This window comes from Littorina saxatilis, linkage group LG17 (assembly GCF_037325665.1).
Source record: "Littorina saxatilis isolate snail1 linkage group LG17, US_GU_Lsax_2.0, whole genome shotgun sequence".
In the NCBI taxonomy this organism is placed as follows: domain Eukaryota; kingdom Metazoa; phylum Mollusca; class Gastropoda; order Littorinimorpha; family Littorinidae; genus Littorina; species Littorina saxatilis.
This window is the reverse complement of record NC_090261.1, coordinates 62,676,649-62,691,777: the sequence shown is the minus strand read 5'-3', so window position 1 is coordinate 62,691,777 and position 15,129 is coordinate 62,676,649. Positions and strand designations below refer to the sequence as shown.

Genomic DNA, 15,129 nt, shown 5'->3' with positions numbered 1-15,129 from the left:
TTCTATGCAGGTAGCTAACCACTTGTCATGGTTAGCAGCTCAGGACAGCTCCCCCTCGTCTCTTCGAGTCAGGCGTTCTGCTATTTCGGCTACGTTGAGGCAGTTGGGTCACAACATTAATCTCAGCGGAGTTATTGCTAGTGTCCTAAAAGGTGCGTCAATAGGTTTTGCTAGAACCAGAGCCCCAGTTCCTGCATGGGATCTCTTCCTTGTTCTAGAATTCTTAAGATCGCAAGATTTTGAACCACTGCAATCAGCTAGTCTAGCTAATCTTACTCGTAAGACACTTTTGCTCGTTCTTTTGGCCACCGCAAGGAGAGGTAGCGAAATTCACGCTCTCTCAGGCTCATCTAGAGACATAGCTTTTGAAAAAAATGGTTCTATCACTTTACGTTTTAGGCCGGAGTTTCTAGCCAAAAACCAGAAGCCTGATCAAATTTCCCCCATAATCAGAATTCTTCCTCTTAACAAACTTCTGGCTCCAGGGGACCCCGATATGTCTAACTGCCCAGTTCGGGCTCTTACCAGTTATCTGTCTCGCACGGAGCCTAGCAGAGTTAAACAGCAGAAGCTGCTTTTCCTATCTCTGAACACGGCTAGGCATTTAGACATATCTAAGGTAACTCTTTCTAAATGGATCTCAACACTGATCAGACAGGCGTATGAGTGGTGGCACAGAAAAAAAAAGGGGGGGGGCAGTCAGTTCTCCTTCTAATGTCGGCAAGGACGCACGAGGCAAGAGCCTGGGCATCCTCCTTAGCTGTGCTAAAATCAGGAAGATTATCTGAAGTCCTTGATTCTGCCTACTGGAGATCTGAGGATGTTTTTATCAACTTTTACCTGCGCGACACTTCCAGTGCGCGACATTTGCAGTGCGCGGCAGGACGGTACCAAGGCTCTACCAGCGATGGTAGCAGCAGGGCAATTGTTGCCTAGCTCATAGGTGAGCATCCCACCACCTTAATTAGCAATCTGCTATATGTGAATTGGGATAAGATATGTAATTTAATCGAAAATTTTAATAATACATTTTCATTTGATTAATATACTTACCCAATTTACATAGTGAAGTCCCTCCCGCCTGCCCCGCTTTAGTTCCCCTAAAAATAAGAGGGCGCTTCGAGCGAATGGCTACAAACATGGCGGCGAGAGCACGCGTGCGCATAGCATGCTGGGAGGTAGCCTTGACCTGACGTTGTCATGTGACCGTCAAGGCCGTTCTATTTTTAGGGTTACTTCCCCCCCTTACCAGGGTGAGCTTAGTTTTCAGCGTCCTAGCACTAAACTGAAGTAAATTGCTATATGTGAATTGGGTAAGTATATTAATCAAATGAAAATTTATTATTACAATTTTTGATTAGCATTCGCGGTTTGTTTCATTGCCACATCAACTGGTAAATATGGAATAGCACCCACCGCTAGTTTCAGCGCCAATTCAAACTGTTTGTTCTGAAGCAGGTCCCGTATCTGTTGTGAGGCTGGGACGGACTGCAGTCGCCACAGGTTGCTCTGAGACGCCACGTAGATCACGCCACTGTAATGTAACCATGACAATCCAAAATTTTAATAATAAATTTTCATTTAATTAATATACTTACCCAACTCACAAATAGCAATTAACTCTAGTTCAGTGCTGGTATCGCTGTACGCGTCCCCTTGGTAACAAGGGAGACCACTCTAAAAAAGAAAGTGATCCATCCCATAATGTCCGACTATTGCTAGTCTGACTTCCGTATGCGTGCGCATATGCCACCAACTTATCATTCCAAACGAAGCCCAACTCACTCTTTTTTAGACCCCAGTACCACCACAGCGGGGAGGCGGGAGGGAATAAACGTTGTGAGTTGGGTAAGTATATTAATTAAATGAAAATTTATTATTAAAATTTTGGATTTGAATTACATAACTTTACCCAACTCACAAATAGCAGATTGCTACTATAGGTGGCGGGTATACAGAGAAATTATGATATTAGGACCTGTCCTGCGACTACCATAACAGGTAACGCGGAACTGCCGTCCTGTTTCAAGACGTCTCTGAGGTAGAAGTTAATAAAATCCTCCTCAGACCGCCAGTAAGCCGACTCCAGGACTACAGCCAAAAAGGCCCGACTGGAGGACTGCCAAAGAGGAGGCCCATGCCCTTACCTCATACGTTCTAGCTATAGAGAAGGGCAAAACTGCCCTAACGTCTCCAGACTGTGTTTGTCAACAGGAGAACCCCTGTCTGATCAACATGGAGACTCACTTGGTTAAAGTCCCTTTCGCAATATCCTTACACCTGCTGTGTTAAGTGATATCATAAAAGCTTCTGACTCTCTGACCAATGCCAGACATCTGGATGACTTGTCCCACAAGTGCAGCGTAACTTACAGATACAGTTACAGATACAGAATCGCCAAGCCCGTGACAGGTACCTTCTGAGCGTCCTCACAGGACAAATAACCACATCGAGCTCCCCAGGAGCAAGAAACCAGTGAAGCAGTCCATCTAGGTAAGGTTGACTACAAAACGTCATACCTCTACCAGAGTAGATAGACTTTCTTCCCTCCTTAATTCAGTGTTTAACGTCGTTTTCGACAGTCCAAGGTTAAATCACAACAGAGATGAAAGATAAGGCAAATGCCCTTTGATTCAATGATCTAACAAGGTCCGTGAAAGACAGAAAAATCCTCGAAACTCGAAATGCTAAACTGGCTAAACATGACTCTAAAGGAACCAAACTCATGCTTCAAGAATTGAAAGTGCAATTGGAAGCTGGTTGCCCCCATTTACCGCTTAAATGCCGAGGTTAAATCACGACCGAGATGAAAGATAAGGCAAGTGACCTTTGATTCACTGATCTAACAAGATCCGTGCGAGTCAAAAAAATCTTCGAAACTCGAAAAGTTTAATTGGCTAAACGTGACTCTAAAGGAGCCAAACTCTTGCTTCATGAATTGAAAATGCAATTCGAAGCTGGTTTTCCCATTTACCGCTCAAATGCCAGAAAATTTAAAAGAAAACCCACAAGTCATAGATCAGTCTTTCTTAAAAGAGCTGTCTTTAATCAAACTAGCCAGAAAGCACGCTTACTCCCACTTCTCACAGAAGCTACTAGAGTAAGCTTGGCCGTTTTCCGTGATAAACAGCCAGGCTAGCCTTGAAAAAGGGTAAAGCCAAGCTGCACCAAGCCGTAACAACGTGACCGAAATCTCATAAAGTCTTAAATAAGACATGGAAGAAAAAACGGAAACCCAAAACAGGTGGATAGCCACCTGCAATAAACGGAAAGAAGAGGGGTTCTTTCCGTAAGAAATAAGCGTTTTGTACCACGCCAGACTAAGTGACAAGTGAACAAAAACACAAAAAACCTATAAAGACTCTGAACCAAATCCAGAGTTGAAGCGGAAGCCCCTGAGTATCTCAAGGATACCCTTACAGTAGACATCCGTGAAATTCGAATGTGAGAAAGCAAAGATGCCTTCTTGCCAGCCTTAAGAGGTCTGGAAACCAAGATTGCGAAGACCCGTCTGTGCGACCACTAGGTCGCCGAATAGATCTATGAACGAGCCCTGCGAAAGCGAGGGTATAGAGCCAAAAGCTAAAATAGACAACAGCCCGCCTGAGGCTTTTCGTTTGGAAACAACACATATCATATCTATATGTTTTTGGAATCAGGAACCGACAAGGAATAAGATGAAAGTGTTTTTAAATTGATTTCGACAATTTAATTTTGATAATAATTTTTATATATTTAATTTTCAGAGCTTGTTTTTAATCCAAATATAACATATTTATATGTTTTTGGAATCAGAAAATGATGGAGAATAAGATGAACGTAAATTTGAATCGTTTTATAAATTTTTATTTTTTTTTTACAATTTTCAGATTTTTAATGACCAAAGTCATTAATTAATTTTTAAGCCACCAAGCTGAAATGCAATACCGAAGTCCGGGCTTCGTCGAAGATTACTTGACCAAAATTTCAACCAATTTGGTTGAAAAATGAGGGCGTGACAGTGCCGCCTCAACTTTCACGAAAAGCCGGATATGACGTCATCAAAGACATTTATCAAAAAAATGAAAAAAACGTTCGGGGATTTCATACCCAGGAACTCTCATGTCAAATTTCATAAAGATCGGTCCAGTAGTTTAGTCTGAATCGCTCTACACACACACACACACACACACAGACACACACACGCACATACACCACGACCCTCGTCTCGATTCCCCCCTCTACGTTAAAGCATTTAGTCAAAACTTGACTAAATGTAAAAAAAACCGGCAAAGAAACATCCTTTGTATCTGCGTCCTGTAGGACCACAAAGATATCCAGTTAGAACGTAACCGCCCAGGCGAGAGAATAAAAGCAAGCTCAAAAGAGCCCATCATAAAGAAAAGATGCGACAATGTACCCGAGCTAGGAGATCTTGATCTTACAGACAGTTTCTCCTTGCTATCAAATCCAGATGGATGTTCGCCAAACCCGAGGGCGGTTCCGTAGAACGCAAAAAGAGAACCTAAGTTCTTAAGTTAGGAGTTAACCAAAGCCTACAGAAAACGCTCCGTGAGTGACACGCTACTTGAGCGTAAGACACAAGCCAAAGCACCATCGCCGCAGGTATGAAGTCGAGCGTTGACCACCAAGGAAGCGGTGACAACGAAGACTCGCTTGTGAAAACTTCCACAAGTACAAAAAGACCCCGACAGAGAATCTAAGGACTTAACCCTCAAAGATTCTCCTCAGAAAGCTGAAATCAACTACAAACTGCCGCGAACAGCGACACAAGTGAAGTAAGAGCTCCCCATTTCCTCCTCCTGTTTAAAAGCATCATAACGAACATCGAAATGATGAGAACCAGTCACCAAACCCGATAAGGCGATACTTGCCAAAAATCGGACACGTTTTGAAAAGTTTCCAAACGCCGGAACTCCATGACCAGATACTACATCCACCTGTCTCATACCAGCTGGAAGACTGGAAGAGGAAGTGGATACAGCCTGTATAACAGCAAAGAAACCGCAGAAACGGAACCGGAAGCCAAAAGCTGAAAAGTGCCGACTACCAACACCACAGTGTTAACGGTAGAAGGCTATCCCATCCTGTAACCGGAAGACACAGCCGCAAAAGCGGAAGCGAAACCGGCCGCGGATTAGTAAACATCAGAACCACCCGGTTGCATAGAAACACACCGGACGATTCCGTTGAACCTCAACCCAATAGAGCTGCGAGCGCCACTGCACTTGCTAACTTGAAACGGAACCTGAATTCAGTGCTAAACATTAATGCGCAAGCACCTTCATCTGAACAGCCGTCATGCATAACCGTGCAATCCGGAAGCTGACTCCCTGCTTGACTTAATTGTCCAACAAAAAGCCAGCCCTACTGCCCACTTCCCGCCCCCCAGGAGGAAGCGGGAGTTGCATCAGACTTCAAAACATTTGCCATCTTCAGGGCAATGAACGACGATTTCCGGCCGCAGAAGTGAACTTCCTGTTCCTCCGAGCTCCGGAAGACATCGAACGCAGACAGAGGTGGAGGAAGTTAAAAATGCTCTCAACCACCCCTTCCAGTCAAAAAACTTAAATGCCGTTTTCAACCGCCCACGTCACTGCACTGGACAACTTGAACGGCAGATAAGCTGGGTGTCGTCCATCCCCATGAATGCACCCCACCACCTTCACCGGAGAACCCGGCTACACGCGGTCAATTGCCAACTCCAGGGCAATGGACAACGATTCCCGGAAGCTGAAGAGAACATTCTGATCCTCCGCACTTCCGGAAGTCGTCGGACCGGATAGAGGTGGAGGAAGTTATGCTTTGCTCTCAACCACCCCTTCCGGTCAAAACTTAAATGCCGTTTTCCGCCGCCCACGTCACTGCGCTGGACAGCTTGAACGGCAAGTTAAGCTGGATGTCGTCCATCCCCATGGACGCACCCTCGTTAACCTTCCTGCTCGCCATCGTAGTCAGGTAGGTGACCCCAGAATGACACCCATGGTCAGCACCAGAGTCACCAATAACTTAAATGCCATTTTTGTTAGCCCACGTCACCGCACTGGACAACTAGAACGGCAAGTAAGCTGGGTGTCGCCCACCACCATGGACGCACCCTCGTTAGCCTTCCTGCTCGCCATCGTAGTCAGGTAGGCCACAGACAGACACCCGCGGTCCGTTACTCAAAGGCAGCACCGTCATCAGTCACACCTTCCGACTCGAGTTCAAGCTCAGATCCAGAAGGTAGACCTTCAGACAAATTGTCAGTCACACCGTCCGACTCGAGAACAAGCTCAGACCCAGGAGGTAGACCTTTAGACAAATTATCGTCGGCGAGACCGACTACTTCCTGCCCACCGGGCGGAAGAGGACGAAGAAGGTCCCCGATATTCTCATAAAGAGATGTTCGGAGCCCCCCCGTCCTTTCGCTGCTCATCGGGCCTTCAAGGCATAAGTAGCGCTTGACTGCCTCCTGAGCTCGCACACCGCTTTCACTAGAGAACCTAGCTACTTGCGGTGTAAACATACCTTTGTCAAGAGTCGGCGTGTTCCGCAGAGACACCATGCGAACCCCACCGGCCGGCGAGGCATGGACATCAGCCCGAGTCACAGTCGCTGAAGCCTGAGCGGAAGTCGAAGTAGCTGAAGGAGATGGCCGGAACTTGGCTAGAGAGAAAGCATCTGAAACACCGGAAGGGGGTGAACACCGTTCCTCCCGAGTAAAGGACAATTCTGACGCTAACGTAGAAACCTGCACGCTAAGCGTCAGTAAAAACGAGGCCCCGTTCGTGGCCGCTAAACCAGGGCAAAGAGCAGACCCAGTCTCAGTTGGGGCTAAACCCGAAAGACTAACTCTGTCTGACATTAACATAGCTTGACCGGAGGCTAAATGTTAATCAGCCAGAGACGAAACCTGCGAACTAATCGCCAGTAACGACGAACGCAGCGTCGGAGGGCAAAACACCTGAACCACCAGATGCCCCCGACACAACAACATCCTAAGCAACAACAACATCTTTGTCATCGCGAGTGACCTTGTCCCTTAAGCAGACAAAATGGCGGTCGACGGCTTGTCGACCAAAACATCAAAACATTTGCCTGTTCCCGGTTCTGAGAGTGAAAAGGCGGTTAGTCCGGCACTCTTACTCTTACTAGACGAGGAATCCTCTCTTAGTATGAGACGCTGCAACAGTAGCCCGTCTCAAACTAAGTAAAAACCTGGCGTTCTCCGCCAAGACAAAAACGAACTCACGAAAAATTTCTTACTAGAAAAATTCTTACAAGTTCGCAAAAGCGCGACAAGAATTTGTCGCCCGAAACTTCATAAAAACAGGCAAGGTCTCACCCAAACAGCAAAGGTGTAGATAAAGCTCAGCGGCAGACCAAGGGGCGAAGCCAGAGTCCGTAGACTCAGAAACAAGGCTGAAAACAGCTGGAGCGTACTTGATAAGCGACCAGTCTTGTTGACCGCTGAGTGTGGAATGATAAGTTGGCGGTATATGCGCACGTATACGGAAGTCAGACTAGCAATAGTCGGACATTATGGGATGGATCACTTTCTTTTTTAGAGTGGTCTCCCTTGTTACCAAGGGGACGCGTACAGCGATACCAGCACTGAACTAGAGTTAATTGCTATTTGTGAGTTGGGTAAAGTTATGTAATTCAAATAGGGAATTATACATGACCTAGTGCTCTGAAAGCAAAGCTGCACTCCTAACCTAGGGCTCTAATAAGCTGATACAACTCATGCCCTAGTTCTCTGAAAGCAAAGCTGCACTCCTAACCTAGGGCTCTAATAAGCTGATACAACTCATGTCCTAGTGCTCTGAAAGCAAAGCTGCACTCCTAACCTAGGGCTCTGATAAGCTGATACAACTCATGTCCTAGTGCTCTGAAAGCAAAGTTGCACTCCTAACCTAGGGCTCTAATAAGCTGATACAACTCATGCCCTAGTTCTCTGAAAGCAAAGCTGCACTCCTAACCTAGGGCTCTAATCGAAAATTTTAGTAATAAATTTTCATTTGATTAATATACTTACCCAACTCACATATAGCAATTTACTTCAGTCTAGTGCTAGGACGCTGCATCGCATCACCTTGGTAACAAGGGAGGCAACCCTAAAAATAGAGCTACCTTGACCCTGAAACAGGACAAAGTCACATGACTTCCCGACCTTGCCGCCATCTTTAAATCATTCGCCCGAAAGCGTATCAAAACTACCCTCTTTTTTTTTAACAACCCACTAGCGGGGAAGGAGGGAAAGTTGTGAGTTGGGTAAGTATATTAATCAAATGAAAATTTATTACTAAAATTTTCGATTAAATTACATATCTTATCCCAACTCACATATAGCAGATTGCTAATGAAGGCCGTGGGATGCTCAAACTATGAGCTAGGCAATAATTTGCCCCGCAACTACCGTTGCTGGAAGCGCAATAGAACCATACTGCGCGCACTGTAAAAGTAACACAGGTAAAGGTTGATAGAGAGCTCCTATGATCTCCAATAGGCGGAGTCAAGGACTTCAGAATATCCTACCGATTCTGACGCCAACGTAGATATGACCCTATCTACCATTGTGTTCAAAGATGATAAGAGTAGTTTTACTTATGACCTTAAACCACCTGTAAAAAACAGGATGGAGCAGTGATACAACTGGTCAGATTCATAACCAAGGATCACCTATGGCGAGAATCTTATAAAGAGGAAAACTATAAAACCATCAGAGATGGCTGTCCCAGCTGTTGAAGCCTAACTAAGAAGTCTGGCCAGAAACAGGGTGAGGTAGAGAGCTTCTATTGAAACCTACATATCCCCATAAGCCAAAGAGTGTGTGAATCTCGCTACCTCTGCGCGCTGCAGCTAGAAGTAAAACGGAGAACGTTTCACGTAATGTTTATGAAGATTGGCAGACTGCAACAGTTCAAAAACCTGTGGAGCATAGAAACTCCGATACCAAAAGGCTCAGACTTGTCTTGCTGTGATCTTTTGTATTGAACCCTATCCGGTATAACGGTCTCCCTGTGAAAGGAGACCTGTCGTCATCTTACAATGCGAGCTAAACAAGTCACACTGATAAGATTAGGGAGAAGCATAGCCTGATTCACATAAGGCCTAGAAGTAGGCCCATGTTCTATCCCACACAGTCTGGACAGAGCCCAAAGAAGAATTGTCCAAGATACAAAAACACTCCCCCCCCCTTTCTTTCCCTTACCTCAAAAGGCGAACGAGGGAGGAGGAAGGACCCGTTTGCGATAGTGTGACATAATGCCACTGATCTTTCAAAGAAAGGCAGAAGTTCTGAGAGGAAATCAAGCACCAGAGAAGACAACTGTTGTCCTCAATGGCTAAGGGAGTGGTAACAGTGAGAGCTAAGTCCCCATCTCCCTACACGCTGGCTTGAAATAAAGAGGGCGAACTTCTGTTAACCGGAAATGAAGCCCTCACGGGAGCGAAATACTGCTGAATTTGAGCGTGAGTAAACGGCAGTACGATAGCTGAAGCCATAAGGCCGCAGCTTGAAAATTAGAAAGAATGCCTGACAGGCCCATATACAAAAACGGTCACCAATCCCGGTAGTAACCGAGACCGATGCCGCTTAACCTCGGTGGTCGGAACGAGACCGTGTTGTGGCCTTTTGCTGAACAATGATAAAGACTATGCCTAGGCTGCAAAGATAAGGGTAATCTTTCCCTTCTGCAAAATCAGGAGTGAAAAGTCGGGAGTATTGAAAACCTGATTGCGTGCGAGTACTAAGTTAGCCCAGCCCGCAATTGGGAAAGACACGTGAGGGTATCAGTAACCTGATCCGCTCTCAAACTATGCTCCTATCGCTCCCCGTGCCAAGAGAGGGGTGCGTGAGCGTCTTTTAAAATTTCAGTTTCCCGATGACCGTAACGCTAGAGGCCTTACATGGAGTTAGTTCAGAAGCCTTGAGAGAAAATTCTCAAGGTAAAAGAACCGGCCTAGGGAAAAATAAGGCCTCTACAACCAAGGTTTCTGTAACTAGTCAGGTCTCATTCTGAAGAACGACGAATCGGCGTACAGACTCGCCGCGGAGGAGCTGGTGCAGTGGTGCGACGACAACTTCCTGGAGCTCAACGTGAGCAAGACGAAGGAACTCATCATGGACTTCCGACGAACCAAGTCCGCCGTCGACCCCATCATCATCAAGGGCGAACCAGTCGAGATGGTGGATACCTACAAGTATCTGGACACCATCATCGACAACCAGCTCGACTGGTCGCCAAACGTGGACGCCGTGTGGAAGCGGGCAAACCAGAGGCTCTTCTTCCTGAGGAAGCTGCGGCAGTTCCACGTCGACCCACAGATCCTCCACCTCTTCTACCAGGCGACTATTCAGAGTGTCGTCTCCTTCAACCAGCTCTGCTACCACAGAAGAGAGCAGGCTCCATCATTGGCTCTGAGCTTCAGCCTCTCAGCACTCGATTCCCGAGTGTGGCGCTGAAGAAGCTGAGCATGATCCGCTCTGACGACCGCCACCCTCTGCACCAGGCGCTCGCATCGTGCGAGCCCACGCGTGAGTCATCACGCCGTTTGAGGTGCTGGCGGGCCAGGACGAACCGGATGAGGGACTCGTTCCTCCCGATGGCTGTACGACTCCAGAACCAGTCCCTGTGAATGTGATACATGTAGTATACTAGATAGACTTGAGTGCTGTGAAATGTTACTGTGAGGACTATGGGTGATGTGAACTGTGCTGTGAGGACTATGGGTGATGTGAACTGTGACTGCGGAAGGACAATGAGTGCTGTGAACTGTGGTACGTATAGGGGGGGGGGGGGGGGGGTGTATGATGTAATGTAAATTGTGATAATGTATGGGGGTTAAGATGTAATGTATATATGCATGATGATGTATTCTGTGTCGATTGTGAATGTGGGGTGGGGTGGGGTGGGGGGGTACGATTTAATTTAATGAACGATGATGTACTTGGTGTTTGATAGTGTATGATTGTTTGTTAGTTGTAGATATAGTACGATGTCTGATGTTGTAATGTTTGTGCGTGTGTTATAATGCAATATGTTATGATGTAATGTATGATGATGTATTCGGTGCATGATAGTGGAGGTATGCTTGTTAGTTGTAGATCTAGTACGATGTTTGAGGTTGTAATGTTTGTGCGGGTGTTATAATGCAATATGTAGCCGTATGAGGGTTCCAGTGTGTGAGTTGTACATGGCCGGGTGCTAGAGTGCTGCATGAATGAGTAAGTGCATGTGGAGCTGTATGACTGGGTGAATTGTGGGTTGCGTATGTCCGGGCCTGTGTGTATGAAGTAGTGGGTATGTTGCGTAAGGGTGTGCTGATATTGAACTTCAGTTGTGTTTTGTAAATGTCTATGTATCAGTGTATCATGTCTTGCCACACACATGCCAAATTTCCTTGTATTGATGAGGACAATAAAACTTCTTGTATCTTGTATCTTGAAATACAAGCGCTAGAAACCTAAAGTTGGGTCACCGCTGAGGGAAAGGTAAGTTGTACCCTCCCTCTGCCCTTTGAGCGAAATTGGCTCAGCCTAAATTGCCGCTTAGAAACGCGTGCAGAAAGACATGAGAAAGTATCCAAAGCTGAATACCTGAAGTGGAATACCGTGATTCATCCCTCAGGTAAAAAGAGGGGTAGGCGCGGTAAAGCCGGAAGCCTATACCATCATACTGTGACAAGTGTGACGTCACTTCAATGGTTTAGCCGAGACGGCTAAAGAATGTAACAGGGCGAACAAATGCGTAGCCTACTATTCTGCGATGTGGGAGAAAACTCGATCCTAGCGCATTGCAAATTTAAGAAAAATCCAGGGGCCGCCGCGTGAAGGCTACAAAAAGAGTGTAGCTTGTTAACTCGCGGGAGAAGGCCCTGAGAGGCGTAATGCCAAAGTTGAATCACTGAACCTCAAGGAACTGTGATTCTATTTATTACTGGCAAACACATAAAAGTTCACTGTCTTTTGCGTATGGGAAAAAAACTAACCCAATGCTAAAAACTTCTGTGCCAAACCTAAGTTTAGCCACAAGATGGTGTCCATAGTTCTTTCCGTAACCTCTTAAAATGAAAACGCTGAAATTAAGGACTTTCTGCAAGTCCTTTGTGTTGCGCAGTGAAAGTCGCTAACAGAAGCCACTACCATAAGAGGTAGGCTTCACCGGAAAAATTCCGTCTGAGAGGTTACGGACAGTGACTCAGTGACCCTAAAGACTTCTGAGTCAGAAAGTGACCAGTAAGTATGGACATATTCTGGCGAGCTGTCGGAAAACCAAAGCTTATGACTCTTATGAGAAAGCGAGCGATTCCGTAAACCGTAAAAGCTGAGTATGCCTTAATAGCTTGACTTGTTTTCCACTGCTAAGGCGAAAAAATAGTGGCCTTAGCAGCTTCATCCGAGAAGGCTGAAAAGAAGAGGTATGCAGCTTCACCGTAGATCGGCGTACATACCGCAAAGTCTTCCTAAGCCAGAGGGACTAACCCTATGTGTGCTTGCTTAGCTTCCATATCCTGCCTAATGTGAGGTAGCATGTGGCAAGCTGAAGCAGTTCCCAGAATCTTGCCAGAATATGGGGAGTAACGCAACGTAGCGTAGACGTGCGAACACTCCCCTTGCGAAAAACAAAAAGTGAAAAGTGCCGGAGTAAATCCGCCTCTTACGTGTACCTAGAGCCAAGCGAAGGCTGACCAAGCAAGCAACACTCCCAAAGGTGCTTTATCTTGAATCCTAGCCTAGAGAGAAAGAAGAACCTGCGCGCGTGCACAGAATGTGCAAAGAGAAGCGCTGGGAGGCTCAGCTGCTCAGCAGACTTTAGCCAAAGTGGCTAGCCGCGTCATAACATCCGTCTCCCCCGCGTCACAACGAAACTCGAAGTTTGACAAGAGCAGAGGAGATGGAGCGCGAGAGAGATCTTTGCGAAGTTTCCGAAGAGAGGATAACTCGACAAGATCATGTGCTTATTCCCTCAGAGACAAGAGAGAGGCTCAGTATAAGGAACAGCTCTGTTCTACTGCAGCCGTCTCCCTAAGCGTAACCAGCTCAGTTGTATACGGAAGAGCAGCACGCAGGAGGGCAAGTGTCAATGAGGTAATAAAAATGGCTGTTGAAGTGAACTTCTGTCAGGTACCCTGAGAGAGAGAAGTGGGATGCTTCACAAGAGCAAACCACAGAAAGACTAAGTCCAAAAACCGTACTGTAAGCTGCCAAAAGAGGCACTCGTGTCAGTCGGTGAGTTGACCTTGCCGTAGGTTAAGCTCAGAACCATTGCCATAAAGAGGCAACAGAGGGAGATCTGCAGATCCAACAGGAACGCGTTTTTCCCTAACTGAGCGAAAGTCAACCAAAGCTGAAGGTGGTGGTACGGCCAAGTTGCCGAAGCACCACCGCTTACTCAATGTCAGCAAAACTACTTCCGTTGCCTATGCTAAAGCATGGGTAAACTCTGATAGTAGCCGAAAACTGGTGTCTTCTCCCTAAACGGAAGCACCATAATCAAAGCCTTAGCCCTGCACATCCGTGCATGCCGGAATTACGCTACCACACTGACTGCTATAGTCTGGTGAAGCTTTCCGGAAAATACGTCCTTATCTGGAGGGAAAGAAGGTGAGGCAGACAAACCTGCCGGCGTTGCCACACCTTCTTCAACGTTCTACAGAAGGCGACTCACGGAAACGGAAGTGCTGCCTCTCGTCTTTCGTAGAACCAAAATCCCCCAAGGCGGAAGGAGGTTGAGCACACAAGCCTGACGGCGTTGCCACACCCTCCTCAAAATACCTTGACGCGACTTCCGCTGCCAAGCTCAGAGCTAGCGGAAGCCGCAATGGAACGCGGAAGCCGATGTCTTCATCATCGAAATGAGCGGAAGCACCAAACTCCGAATCATCCTCCTGCACTTCCGTGCCATCCGGAAGTCCACTACGCCCAGACTATGATAGCCAGGCGAAGAGACAACCGGAAGGGAAGACACCCGAGGGATTCTATACCCAAGCAGTGTATCCCTGAGGACTGCTTCCTGCCCACCGGGCGGAAGCGAGGAAGGCTGTGCCGATCTGTCCTCGTACCCAGGTACGGAGGGTGCCAACGACAGCCTATCCCGCGTATCTGGACTTTTCCCCTGTACCAGCCGCACACGCATTCGGAACGGCATAGCAAGGGGAGAAAGCTTTCACTCACCGCCCGGAGACCCGGTGCGGCTATGTGACCCAGTATACGCCCTTCACGTTGGCCGGAGAACCCAGATACTAGCGAAGGATAAATACCTTGAGCGTCACCAGGCCGACCCGCAGACGAAGCCTGGGTACGCAGCAGCAAATCTCCATCACCGCCATCAAAGGCCGCATGCACATCGGCCGTCGTCACAATCGCCGCGGGAGGAACACGCACCCTGCCAAGGGAACGTGCATCCAAGACACCAGAAGGCAAAGACAAAAGCTCTGCCTTGGTAGACGTAAGATCCGCTGAAAGCGAAGAATAGCAGTAACATCCTGCTTATCACTGAGAAGGCAATTCAGGCATAGATGGAGATTTTGGCAAATCAATAGTAACGTCAAACGAATGTTTTGATTTAGGGTCTAACACCTTAACCAACGCATGACTAGCAGGAACTCTAGACTTGCGCACAGGCTTTTAGACAGAAGGCTCCGCCGCTGACTTAGAAACTTTCTTTTTACCGCTCTCCGACATGGCGGATGAACAAGTAAACAACAACAAAAATGTCTAAACCTGGCAAAACCTAAGTCAAACAACAACGAAAATAGCAAAAAAGCTCACACCAAACACACTAAAGGAGCAGAGGAACGTGCACAGGAAACCAAGGTGAAGTCAACTCTAAGTAAGAGTCTGACAAACGGCTGAAAAGCCTAAGCGAATAGCAAACACGTCCGTGGCCACGGATCGCTGAGGAAAGAATGATTTAAAGATGGCAGCAAGGTCGGGAAGTCATGTGACTTTGTCCTGTTACAGATCAAGGTAGCTCTTTTTTTAGGGTTGCCTCCCTTGTTACCAAGGTGATGCGTGGCAGCGCCCTAGCACTAGACTGAAGTAAATTGCTATATGTGAGTTGGGATAAGATATGTAATTTAATCAGCTGATACAACTCATGCCCTAGTGCTCTGAAAGCAAAGCTGCACTCCTAACCTAGG

The 15,129-nt window shown here is 46.9% G+C and overlaps 1 protein-coding gene across 1 annotated transcript in view; it reads right to left on the bottom strand.

Annotated features, from left to right (window-relative positions):
- Nucleotides 1-15,129, bottom strand: part of LOC138952058 (vam6/Vps39-like protein) — a 121,567-nt gene that overhangs the window by 82,902 nt on the left and 23,536 nt on the right. Inside the window, exon 11 of the mRNA XM_070323630.1 lies at nt 1,417-1,534. Within this exon, the coding sequence (XP_070179731.1) occupies nt 1,417-1,534 (118 nt within the window). The remainder of the gene's footprint in view (nt 1-1,416; nt 1,535-15,129) is intronic.